This window comes from Sceloporus occidentalis, unplaced genomic scaffold (genome assembly GCF_023333645.1).
Source record: "Sceloporus occidentalis isolate IW3139 unplaced genomic scaffold, rSceOcc1.0.p SCAF_1, whole genome shotgun sequence".
Lineage (NCBI taxonomy): Eukaryota > Metazoa > Chordata > Lepidosauria > Squamata > Phrynosomatidae > Sceloporus > Sceloporus occidentalis.
The window spans coordinates 292,475,632-292,489,186 of record NW_028316981.1 but is presented as its reverse complement, the minus strand read 5'-3'; the positions used below and the strand labels follow the sequence as shown (position 1 = coordinate 292,489,186).

The window sequence follows — 13,555 nt, the reverse complement described above, 5'->3', positions numbered from 1 at the left end:
TGATCAATTTCCTATTAAGGTTGTAAGGTCTCAATACATCTACTTTCATGATATGGTTAATGTTTTGTGGCAAAATTCCCCTTTCGAGGTCCAGTCCATAAACAACCACTGTTCTCAACACAGTGTTCCAAATGAGGGAAAACACCACATCCCCTAAGTATTTTATTTAGGAAAAAATAAATACCGAGAGTTTTTGGCATTGTGCTAAACAAATAAGGCTCTTGCTCAACACAGAAAAGATGGCTTAAAGCCTAACAGTAAGTTCCCTTGCACTTGAAGCCAAGTATTAGCTTGTGTTAGTGCACCTATTATATATGATCAGAAGTCCAGTGTACGTAGGGTTGCCATATCCCGCCTGGGGGCGGGACATTCCCAGTTTTCAACTGGTAGGGGGTGTCCCCGCACGGTTTCCTCCTTGACCCAGGTTTGTCCCGGGTCGAGGAGGTTGTTGCAGCAGTGGCTGCGGCATCTGCCATCGCATGTGGCCACTCCTCCTGGGGCTGCCGCCCTCAACATAGCCTTCGCCGGTCGCTGGCGCTTCCGCTTGTCCTGCGTGCATGCCCTTTCAGGGCCGCGTGCCCTTTCAGGGCTGTGCACAGGGCTAAGCAGGAGGCGCTCCTCCTCCTGATGGCTGGCTGGCTGGGCAAGGGCTGAACAGCCCGTGCCCGCTGCAGGCTGGAGCCAGTGCGTGCTGGCAGGGGGCGGGGCTGTTCCAGCTCCAGTCTGCCCCCATTGGCCAGCCAGCCTCAAGAGGAGGAGTTCCTCCTCTGTTTGGTCCCCATGTGGACCGGGCCCAGTGAGGCAGCAGAGGGGAGGGCCATTTCCTTTGGTGCCGAGGAGGAGGAGGAGGAGGAGGTGGTGCGTGGCCATTTTCAATATTTTTCCCCCTGTGTATTTTTATTTATTTTTTCCCTGTGTATTTTTATTTATTATTCTGTCTAGGAATAATGCCAAAATGTCCTCCATTTTGATCATGCCTAAGAAACATGCATTTATATTAACATTTTTAAAAAATCATCAAATTTTTTCGCGTGTCCTCCATTTTTTAAAAAAAGTGTCCTCGATTTGAAAATGCTGTCCTACATTTGTCCCAGTTTGGAGGTCCTGACTTATGGCAACCCTAAGTGTAGGGAACATAAATGCCAGCTCAGGTCTGATTGTCTATGTATGCATTTAAACTAATTCAGTTAATAATCATGCCCTAGGAATACTTGTTTAAAGTCTTCTATTTGACAACAGTCACTCTGGTCTGGAAGAAGGGAAGGAAGGGGTACAGTTTACATGGATACCAAATTCAATCCTTGGTATCACTAGTTAAAAGGATCAGAATGGGAAAGACGTCTGCTCAACTTCCAGGACAATGGCTGCTAACCAAAACAGACAATACTAGATTTGTAATCTAGGTCTAAATGGACAAAGAGTCTGAACTGTTCTACCCTAGGTTCCTGAGCAGTTATTTTGCTCCCCCTTCTAATTCTCATTTTGCTATAGTATCTCAGAAGGATATCACCATGAAATCTGTCAGCATGGAGCACAGCATATGCATTAAATCTTCCAGTAAGACAGAACAAGAACTCACAAGAAACAATGAGTTCACTAGTCCCACGGCAGAACAGTTTAAAACCCCCACTTATTTCAATGGAGTTACTTTAGAATCAGAGTTGAAAGAGATTGCAAGGGCCATTTATTCAGCCCCCTGACAATTTTAGGTGGTACTAAAATTCAATTTAATTCTATAGAAGCAGCTGTCACCAAATAAAACAGGCCAAGTAACTATGGCAGGATACAGACCGCCCAAAAAGGAAAATCTTTCAAGCTGCCTTGCTTTGCTCCACGAGGAAGTCGCAGCGGACAAACCGTGTGGCTCCCTCGTGGAGCAAAAAGCGGGTTCTTTTTCCGGCACACTTGTGACACCCAAGTGTGCCAATGGTGCACTCGGGACGTCACAAGTGCGCTGCGATGTGCGGACGCTAGGCGTCCGTTGCATAAAAATGGTGGCGCCCGTGTGTACAGGGCGCCGGCATTTTGACACCCTCGTCATGTGCTAGGGGTGAGGCACATATGGGCAGTGCGCCCTCAGCCAACCCCTAGCACATGATGAGGGCGCACTTTAGGCCAGTTTGGATTGGGCCTATGACCCTCCCAATATTGTTGGAATGAAACTGCGATCAGTCCTAGCCAATGGTGAATGATAATGGAAACTGCAGTCCAACCTCTGGAGGGTGACACATCCCCATCCCTGGGATAAAAGAAATCTCCAGAAAATCTTAACACTTCTTATCAAAGATGGAGCTCCTTTGGTTTAATTGCTGCTAATATGCTTAAACACAATAGATTACAAGAAAATGCTTTACAATTTCTCAGAATAACCCATACAGCCAAAACCAAACCAGTGCCTACTAGTAATGAAGGTCATATAATATATCCAGGTTTAAATCCTCCATGTCTCTGAATACCAGTTGTTGGGGAACAAGAGTGAGAAATGGTTATTATCTGTTGCCCCACATTTGGGGTTTCCTGTAGGCATCTGGCTGACTATTGTAGCAAACAGGATAATTGGACTGTACATTAAACCCCTGATTTTTAAGTTCTTCATTATTAACAATAACTGGAGCAGGCCTAGACACAAAGGGGAAAAAACCCTACTCAGCTTACCACTTGATATTCTGAGTATAGTGGACCATGAAAAACAAGGATCTGCGGTGAAAGAGGAACATGTTGCCTTCGGCTCCCACCTCCTAGCATCAACTAGTCCAAGCAGATATACTAAGCGATCACCTTCTTGAGGATTCTTATGACGGGTGCAGTTCAGGGTGAGTGGGGAGTACTGTCTCTATCAAGAATTAGGCCTCCTTCAATAAATTTTGTTTCAGTTCCAAAATTTCCAATATTGCAGTGAGTTAAAACTTCAGTTTAGCATTTAGAAATACACTTTAGGTGTCCATAGAAACAGAACAGCCAAAGGTACCAAGGGAATGTGAATCTAGTATATAATAGTAATAGTTGTAAACAATTTTCAGTATCTCACTTTCTGCAACGCTAGAAATTTGGGTGCTGAAGGCAAGTATCATTTAGGGCAGGGGTAGGCAACCTTTTTGAGCCGGGGGCCAGGTTGCTGTCCCTCAGACAACTGGGGGGCCGAAGCCGGGGGTGGAGCTTCCACCCTCCGGGGGGGCGGAGCCGCATGCCAGGGGTGGGGCATCCACCCTCCAGGGGCGGAGCCACATAACAGGGGTGGAGCGTCCACCCCCGGGGCGGAGCCGCATGCTGGCGGTGGGGCTTCCACCCTCCAGGGCAGAGCCACATAACAGGGGCGGAGCTTCCACCCTCCAGGGGCGGAGCTTCCACAGAAGCATCATCATCATCATCATCATCACCACCTCCACTGCTATCATTGTTACAGCAGACCTTTCAGCAATAAATGCACCAAAAATACACAGAAATGCACTTTGGAAAGTCACATTCCTCCTCCTCTTTCTCATTGTGAGGGGATTTTGCACATAGAACACCAAGGGCAAGTGAAAATAATAATAATAATAATAATAATCAGTTACAAGCATGGAAACTACTAAAATGCAATTCAAAATAAAAGGCAGGAAACATGCACTCTTTCAACCCAGAAAAGCCACAAGGTACTACTGAGAGGGCATTTTGCAAAGAACACCAGGGCAATTAAATAATAATATTAATATTAAAGTTACAGGCATGGAGATTACTAAAATGCAATTAATAATAATAATAATAATACGTTTTATTTATAGACCGCTATTCCTCAATGATCATAGCGGTGTACATTAAAAATTGAATACAACACAAATACAAGGTGACAGTGAAAGGAGGGAGAAGTCTCGTCCTTCAGGCAGTCCAAGATGTTGCTGGTCTGCCTGATGGCTCCCTCTGAGGCCGAGATGACAGTTGAGGAATAATAAATAATAAAAATAAAAGGCAGCAAGCAAAGAAAAGCCACAAAGTACTACTGGGAGGGCATTTTGCAAAGAACACCCACCTAACCCCCTCCCCCAATGAACCAACCTGTGGCTGCAGCTGCTGCTCTGGCTCCGTTTCTCCCTGGCTTTGCCCTCCTTCTGCTGCCTCCTCCTCCTCCTTTCCCTGCTCTTGGGAGGAGGAGGGCGGAGGGCGAGGTGGAGCCTGCTGCAGGCCCACTGCAGCCCCTGGAGCCCTGTTGGAGTGCTCTAGAGGCTGCAACGGGCCTGCTACATGGGCGCCGCCATTTTGTTTTTCAAAATGGCGGCGAAATCTCGTGTGACCTTTGCCATCCTGAGGTCTCGCGAGATTTCGGCCGCCATTTTGAAAAACAAAATGGCGCCCGGAGCGGCAAAAAACGGGGGAAATCGGCGGCAATCGGCGGCAGGAGTGCTCGGGGGCCGCTTGGAAGGCCTTGGCGGGCCGGATTCGGCCCGCGGGCCGCAGGTTGCCTACCCCTGATTTAGGGGAACAGAATTATTATTTGGGGGCAATGCTCCCATTTTATCCCCCTTCCCTATCGCTGGTTTCTATCATGGGGATAGGTAGGAAAAAGCAACTGCATATTCACATGTAAGAACTGACCATAAGCAACTTTTAAGGTTCCCAAATTTTAGCTTAGGATCAGCATACTGTAGGTCCAGTCTGCAATCATTATACTATTCTACAAGGTGTACGTATTAATAAAATGGGTGTTCTACTCGGAGAAAGGATTGTGGTAGATCTTGAACGTCCACAAACTGCTGCAAGATTCAGTAAAGCAATGTGGGCCAAGACAATACCAGGAGACCTTTGCTGAGTTCAGTGCTCTTATCTTTTTTCTTTGAATTTGGGCCAGAAAGAGTAAGGAATAGTGAGAATCCCTGGAGTGTAAAATGTAAACAACTACAATTAGTGAAATTGCACAACATCATTCTTAATCATGCAGCACATCTATTAAGAGCAGCAGGCTCAGTTTTTCAATTTCCTGTTTTGTGGAACTGGAGCAAACATGAGTTTTAGCTCACGTATTAAACTGGAACTTTTTGATCACTAAATCTAAAATAAGAGTTCAACAAGCTGTGTCTTAACATATTTTTTCTTAGTGATAGCACTAACTATACAGAAAGAACCAGATGCTATGCAAAACCTAACAGCAACTAAAAAACAAACTGTTTCCTTTAATTTTAAAACATGCAATTCATGTTAAGGCATACAGGGAAAAAGTGGCAGACACAGGAAATCTAGATGTCCCTGGGGAGCCATTTTTTCTATACAATGACTCTGCTCATTGTACAATTCACACATTAAATTTTAATATGTGCACCTAAAAATGTATGCAGCTAATATTGACTGCACAGCTAGAAAAGCAATGCATGAATAAAAATAATGATTAGCAACACAAGTATAATACAAGTATGTTATCATACCTAGACTAGTGGATCCACTGGGAATGACAAGTAAAAATTCACATTTAAAACCCCGATTTACTGATATGTAATCTACGGAAAATCCTGAATAAAGACAATAACAGAAATGCCATCTCTCAATACACAGTAGGTGCAACACAACTTAGCAGGCAGATGTATATCCATTACAGTGGTGCTTCTCAAGCTATTTGATGTGGAAACAAGCATTTTTAACTCTAATGTGCAAGGTATCACTATTTATCATTATATTTGTGCCTATTGGATGCAACTGTTTCTTTTTTTCCTGGAGACTCTCCATGACCCAGCAGCCAATGGTTTGTAGACTGGGACAGGGCCACAGACCACAACTTTCAATAGTACTGCATTAGAAAACCTAAGGTGTGAACAGGCACACACACCATTTCCAGTATGGAACCTATAACCTATCTGCATCTTATTCCATTTTAAAGTTCTCCCAATTTGGGAATATGACCACTGTTCCTCTGAATATTATAACCAAACATCCCCCACATTGCTATTTTGAGCTGTGCAGAATGATTACCTTTATTTTGGTCACACTTATGTGGTTAGAAGCAGCCATAAAATGCATGAAGATTGCAAACACTTTTCTTTACCTTTGTATGTATTACTTACTATTCTATTGTCATCTACTTCTAAAGTCGTTCTGTAAAAGATTCACCCAATACATTTTCACATAGTATTTCAGAGTGATTCATTTAAGAGTTTTCAAAGAACAGGAAACTAGATTTCTTCAGTAGTTTAAACTTAAAAGTGCTCTTGCAGAAAGCTACCAATAATGGGAAACATACCTTGAATTCCATTTTCACAAACTTGTTACTATATTTTACATGCATCAGTATTTCTATTAGATAAAAAAATAGAAAACTATTAATCAAGACTGAACAGCAGCACTTGATGTGTTGCAATAAAATAAAATAGCATAGTTAAGTATTCTTCTGTAAGCCAGAAAGAATATTAAAATTCAGTGATGCTACTAAATTAAAACAAAACTAGAACACATATACAGTAAATGGAAAATCTTTCAAGGGGCCATTATCTTTCCACTACTGTTCCTTTTTTTTATACTACCAGTGAAACCTCTTACAAAAATGCCTTTATTCCTTTACCACAAACATAATTGTGACACAATCAGGACTTTGTTTTATTCCTTTTGCATTCTGTCTAAGCCCTTGCTTCTAAAATCAGAAGACATTTCAAATGTTTTACATTGTACAAATGTAAGACCTCTCCAACTCAACAAACAAAAAACCCGGCTTCCCATTGTGTTTTGTTTTTAGACACATAGTTCCCCCCTCATATCTTTCACCAACATACTGGCAAATGAGGGGTTAGGTAGTGTTCTACAGGGAGTAAGGCTTTGGCTCCAAGACCTCCAGTTGCTAACCCCCTAACTAAACAAAGTATAAGATGCCTGATTTTGGATGTTTCTAAACAATAAATAAATATTTAATGGTCCTTAGCAGCTTTTTAATTATGCTTTATGTTAACAGTTCAGTAGACATGACAACTAGTTAAAGAAAGGACAAGGCTCAGAGATACAACTATTATGAGCAGAAAATGACAAGGGGTAAAGGAGGATATTATAGGAGGAGAGGAAAGGAAGACTTTAACAAATACTTTATTTTTTCAAATTGGATTTGAGGTGGAGGATGTCCACAACAGTGGTCTCAGCTGCCCAGTATAAATCCCACCTGAAATGCCCCACAGTGTATTTTTTTTCCTCTCCTGATTCCAGCTCTATGACTCTGTCTTTTTCTCCCAAAGCTATATAGAGACTGGAAAGGGAGGAACATATAATTGCTTCCTGAAATTAGAATTCTTGAGCTATGGACTGATTCAGTCACTATGAACTGGCAATAGGAAGGATCACCCTTTTTATCAACTGCTCATCCTTCTTAATACTTAGCCAATTTTTGAATTAAAAAAAACTCTATAGGAGATGCTAACAAAGAGACGACTTGGACATTATTTGATCACATTACCTTGGGCAACAGTGGCTTCAAGGAAGCAAAGCTGCTGTTATAAAACTTTGCAATGTCAGTTTATATCACAAGTGAATTATCTTGGTGACACAAACACAACCATTTACAGTGTCCTCAGACATCGATATGAATCCCATGTTTTATCGACATCAGTTCTCTTGTTCCTGTTAAATACATAATAAAAGAACAGAGATGAGGTAAAGAGGCCGTGATTGCCACATAAAGCCAATAAGGCAGGGGAACAGTCTTTCCAAATGGACAGATCCATAGGCCATGACGAATTCCATCCCGAACATGATGTGAAGTCCAGGAGATAAACAGCATCCAGGGAAGAAAGCACCAAGAATCCTTCAGCTTGAAAAGATGCATAATAAATTTTAACGTCAGACACACAACAGGAATCACAGTGGAACAGTGAAGGAATGGTCTTCGTGGAAGAGTCAAGGCAGCCTGAGTGGGGGAAAAACACACACACAATTCACAAAGTTAAATGTATTATAAGAACAGTGTATATTGTATCTAACAATTAGAATCTACTTCATTGATCTATATTTTGACAGAAATGACAACACAGGCGTGAAACTAGTCACTGTTCGTATTTCAGCAGACATTATTCTCAGTGTGCCCCACTTCTTTGCTTCTCTTTTCTTCTGTATAACATTCCTGTGATTGTTGTCTTACTTTATAATCTCTTGTTCTGGGATATTTCTGATCGTGGGGTAGTTCAGCCATTTACTGAATTATTAGACATGGAACAACGGAAGGGGAGGCATTTGTTACCAGTCAAGAAAAGTAGCCCATACCTCGGCATCAAGCTGGGCCCATATGGTTTTCTGCTAAATTTGAGAGGTAGTGAAATTTTAAACTATCTCTTTTATGTCTTGGGAATTTTTAGAAATATTGCTCCTTGATTCAAATGAATGCAAAGGGAACATTTGGATGGAACTAAATACTTGACAAAAAAAAAATCACAACAATTAGACAAGTGTTTCAATTAATTCTTTTTCTAATCTTAATCAAATATTGGCTATGTAGTTAAAATGGCACTATTCCCTCTGAGATGGATGCATAAACAGATTCAGAGAAACTCCAAAGTTTGCAAAAATACAAAATATTAAAAACAAAACCCAAACTCTAAACAGGGTCTGAGCTCCCTAAAAGAGGCCCAAGAGCAAGAATCACAGTAATCCCAGAATAGTGACTGACGGTTGAGAGAGGAGGAACAACAAAATGCTGTATCTTGGAGAAAGACAAAAGGATGGAAAACAAAAAAATTAGAGAAACATCTCTTTGCCTTGTTATCACTGGTAACCTATTTTCAATTATCCCTGGGTTGGAAGTGAGAACTTATCATATAAAATAAAATAATGGAGAAATTAAAGGTTTGAATGTAGATGGATTCCTACAGGTTTCAGTCTCTCTCCTCGCCACCCCTAACAGCAAAGAAAAAAGCTCCTGTTTTCATGTCTTATTTAGTGTGAAGCCCCTTTAAAAAAAACCTGTGCAAAAGTTCAGTACAAATTTCAAAGCAATCAAGTCATTTGGTGCAAGTTTAATTTGGAGAAAGGGGTTTATCACAACCCTGCTATGCTGTCCAAATCATATTAGGCTTTAGGTTCAATTGAAAGAGCTGCTGAAAACCATCCTGCAATGTTATCCATTGTTTTTAATCCCATGCTGATCAAGTGTCTCCCTAGATGTCTGTTATAGTGGAGCAGCATTTTTCCCTTCCATGTGTCAGGGAGCAATGTTATACCATATTGTTATTCTGTTCTCATAGTTTTCTGGGGAGTTGCTGCAGACGTAAAGCAGATGTCTCATAGACCCACACCATTCTGTGGACCACTATTTTAAATAGCACTGGTATATAGTAATCCTACAATATAGATTTTATATCCCTATTACAGAATGAGGGTTTTGCTCTAGCCTGTGAGGTATGGGGATTTTTCAACGGAAATCCAGACCATCTCTACCTTAGATGCACAGTATTAACAGTGGGTGACAATGCAGTGCTGCTGTAAATTACTGTCTCTCAGTATGGTCTTCCATTTCCAGAAAATAATCCCAATACCTCTAAGATTAAAGCAAAAGTCAATGTATTAAATTCCACTCAGACCTCTTCCTAGACTAAATCAAGCCCTTAGTTATACACAGAAGCTCTCCGTTCGTTCCACTAAGTTGCATGCAGATTGGCTACACCTTACATTTCAAAAACTTTATTTAAAAAAATAAATTGTAGTGATGAAATAATAATAATAATAATAATAATAATAATAGTATTTCCATCCCACCTTTTTCCCAGATTGGGATTCAAAGTAACTTGCGTGTGTCACAATGCCTTCAAGCCATTTCTGAATTATGGGGACCTAAGGTGAACCTATCATGGGACTTTCTTGGCAGGATTTATTCAGAGGTGGTTTGTCACTGCCTTTCCCTGAGGCTGAGAACATGTGAACTGCCCAAGGTCATCCAGTGGGTTTCATGGCCAAATGTGGAATTGAACCAAGGCTCTCCAGAATTATAGTCTAACACTCAAACCACTACACTATGTTGGCTCCCTCAAAGCAACAATTAAAAAGCATTGTTAAAATCCACAAAATAAAAAGAATAAAAAAATAAACAATTATAAAAAAATAAAACCAGGTTAAAACATATATTAAAACACATACACACAAACAAGCACAGCAATTAGCAACATCCAGCACATTGTGTAATATGTTTGATATCACTAGTCATCAAAAGCCGGTCGGAATAGAAAAGTCTTTGCTTGTCTGCAAAAAGAAAGTAGGGAGTGTACCAGAAGGGAGTTCTAGAGCCTGGGAGAAGCCCTGAAAAGGTCCTTCCCCATGTTCCCACCAGATATACCTGTGAGGGTGATGGGAAAGGGCTTCTTCAGCAGTTGGCATATCCTACACCCCTACAGCTGGAATATGTGATTTCATATTTTTATATCTTCCTATCTAGTGTCAGGCATGTTTTAAGAGGTCACAATGACTTTTCGAACACTAAGAAGTTTCACATGGGAAAGACCCACTGGCCTGAAGACATATGTAAGCCCTAGATAGCACTAAATAAAGATTAAATGGGTTTGCTGATCACTACATCCTCCTCCAGCTCTCTGCATATATTCTCTCAACAGGGACTGAGTGAGTCCCATTGCAGAGTAGTTAAAGACCATTTTTCCTTCTTACCCTTGGCTGTGTCTTTATTCTCCCTTCCTATCCAACCATCCAGGGGTTGTCTCAAATCCTATCAATGTTTTGTCATTCCAAGGCCACCACTCATTCCAGAGCCCTATTGCTGATCCCATGGGAAAACCATAAAATCTTTGTTTATACCTTGTGGGAATGTTAAGTTGCCCTCCAAGGTGCACAACAGGACATAAATATCAATCCTGCACATAACCAATTTGCTGCTACAGGATGCTACAGACCAAGCTCTGTCCTGCAAACCATATCTCCATTCTTTGTATTGCCCTCAGACTCTGTCTGAGCCACTCTCTGCTTTCCATGGACAACTCTCTTCAGGACTGTTAACTGTAACCCTGATTTCTTGCTATCCAACCTTTCACGCCTTTCCTTTCTGTTAGTCTTGTGTGGGTCTTAAGGTTGCATTAGTTTTGTGTGTTTGCGTGCACCTTTGCACATTTCTAAATAAAACTCTTTTATTCATTGAAACTGTAGTCTCTCTGCAGTGAGTACTGGTATACAAAAGTGGAAAGATTACCCAATCTGGTATTGGTATAGAAAAGTGGAGAGATTACCTAATCTCTCACAGGCTTCCTTTTGAGCTAATAATTTCCCCCAATATATCAAGGAGATACCATCATTGTTGGTGGGAAACCCAAGGCTCCCAACTTTGTCAGTAACACTGCAGATCTCAGAGCACATGCTGGTTCATAAGGGAGAATACAGTCCTTCTAATAACTTGAACCTGAGCCATGTAGGGCTTTAAAGGTCATAATCAGCACTTTGAATTGTGCCCAGAAATGGACTGGTGGCCAGCAGACCTGTTCAACACGGGAGCTGTATGCTCCCTGTAACCAGCATCCATTAGTAAGATGGTTGCAGCTCTTTGGACCAGTTGAAATTTCTGAACACTCTTGTCCCATGCAAAGTAATCCAGCCAGGATGAAACTAAGGCATAGGTCACTGTAGCCAGACTCAAGAAAAGGATACAGGTGGTGTACAAGCTTTAACTGTGCAAATGCACTCCCAGCCACTACTGAAATCTGGGCTTTCAGGCTCAGATTTGAATCCAGGAACACACCCAAGCTATGAACCTGCGTCTTCAGGGTGTGTGTAACTCCATCCAGCATAGGCTGAGTCCCTATTCCCTGATGTGCCTTTGTCTTGTTTGGATTAAGTTTCAATTTGTTTAACCCCATCCAAGATCCAAGAGCATGCACATCTTGCAAAAGGATTAGATAGAAAATGCACAGCAGCAATTCATTGCATTATATTGGTGCGAGTCCCCACTTGTAATCTTCTAATTTTGAAAGCACGATTGTGTCATTTCTGATCACTGCCCTATATTGATAGTTTGTAAGTAGAGACGCTGTGATCAGAAGCAATATGCTTCTAATTACGCAAAGACAGTTTATGATGGGTGTTACCAATATGACATGCATTTGAGCTCCTACAGCCCACAGACTAGATGGGTCTCTGTCCAGGAAAAGCAATCTTACTAATGCTGCTTTGATGCTTGATATTTTAAAATTACTATTCTTGATTCACAGAATCATAAGAGTTGCAAGAAGCCACAAGGGCCATCTGGTACAATCCCATTCTGCCATGTAGGAATGCGCCATCAAAGCACCCCTGGCAGATGGCCATCCAGACTCTGTTTAAATACCTTCAAAGAAGAAGGGAGTGTATTCCACTGTCAAACAACTTTTACTGTCAGGAAGTTCTTCCTAATGTTTTTCTGTACATTGACTCCTTGATACAAAGAAAGGAGGAAGGAAGTATGAAAACTGGGGGAAGGGACACCAACAATCTCTTTTCTTCGCATTTGAATACATTGCTCTGTGTCGTAGTTTCATAAGCAGCAGAAAACAAGTATGCTCCATCCTTAATATGACTACCCTTCAAATGATTAAACATGCTTATCATGTCACTCTTTAACCTTCCTTCCCCAGGCTAAACATACCCAGCTTCCAGCCTCTCCTCATAGGGCATGGTTTCTAGATTATTTTTAAGAGCAACTGTAAACTGCTTTCAGTCGTTCATACTAGCTGGAAAAACCACAAAATGATGATATCACTATAAACTTTACAACCGTTCAATTCACCTATCGAAATGCAACTAAAACCTTGAGTTACAACCTGAGTCATAGTTGTTGGGCGCCCTAGAGATCACTTTGAGGTCATGAGTACAAACATGTTGTTAATAGCAACCTTAAAGAAAAAGACCCCCCCACCTCATTTTGGATGCACATTTGGTGATAAAAAAGAAATAAAGGTCGAAATTAAGAACCCTAAATGGAACAATGGTCTGCAATTAGATTCCTTGCGAGGTCTGCCATCTACTGGGGAAAAGATGAAAAGAATGCATGTCTGACTGCACTTGGCTTCCCTTGCCACAGTATAACAGACTCCAGGAGAACATGGCCATTCCCATCTAAGGATCCCACCAACCTGGGAGAAAGATTGCATATAAATAAAACAAATACATAAAATAAATCAATTCCACCCCATTAACTAGGTCATCACTGTTGGCGATCAAATCAGGATCCCCTTGCTGCCTCTTCTGCCTTCTGGATAATGAAATGGCCTGCACGGCAAGTGAGGAATTTGTTGGACTTTACAGTATATTCTTGGCAGAGTTTGACTTCCCACAAATATCAGGATAGTTGAAATCATCCATTACTACTACAGCTCTACTTTCCAGGAAGAGTTCCAGCTTCTGTTGAGAAGTATCAGTTGGGGCAGTATTGCATTGAAATGAGATTGTCTCATTTTTGTTTTGTTTTTTGTTTTGCCATGATCCTGTTGATTTTGAATGCTGTATGTTGCACGTCTTACATTACATTATGGAAACCAAAATTAAAATATTTGAAAGGAAAAAGTGGCATCCTTACATAGTAGTAGTTCATTTTCTGTCTGTCAGTGCTGCTGATGTAGGCCTTGCTTATGATCTGTGTGACACTGACTGTGCT

General features: G+C 41.3%; 1 protein-coding gene across 4 annotated transcripts in view; it reads right to left on the bottom strand.

The window, feature by feature from the left end:
* The window catches only part of LOC149324068 (transmembrane protein 267-like), a 48,676-nt gene that overhangs the window by 29,338 nt on the left and 5,783 nt on the right, over window positions 1-13,555 (bottom strand). Inside the window, exon 3 of one of the 4 annotated variants that reach the window (XM_089495890.1) lies at window positions 6,337-7,846. The exons of the other annotated variants lie outside the window; for them this stretch is intronic. Within the exon in view, the coding sequence (XP_089352016.1) occupies window positions 7,511-7,846 (336 nt within the window). The 3' untranslated portion in view covers window positions 6,337-7,510. Of the gene's footprint in view, window positions 1-6,336; window positions 7,847-13,555 lie in introns of those variants that run through there. 4 annotated transcript variants of the gene reach the window in all.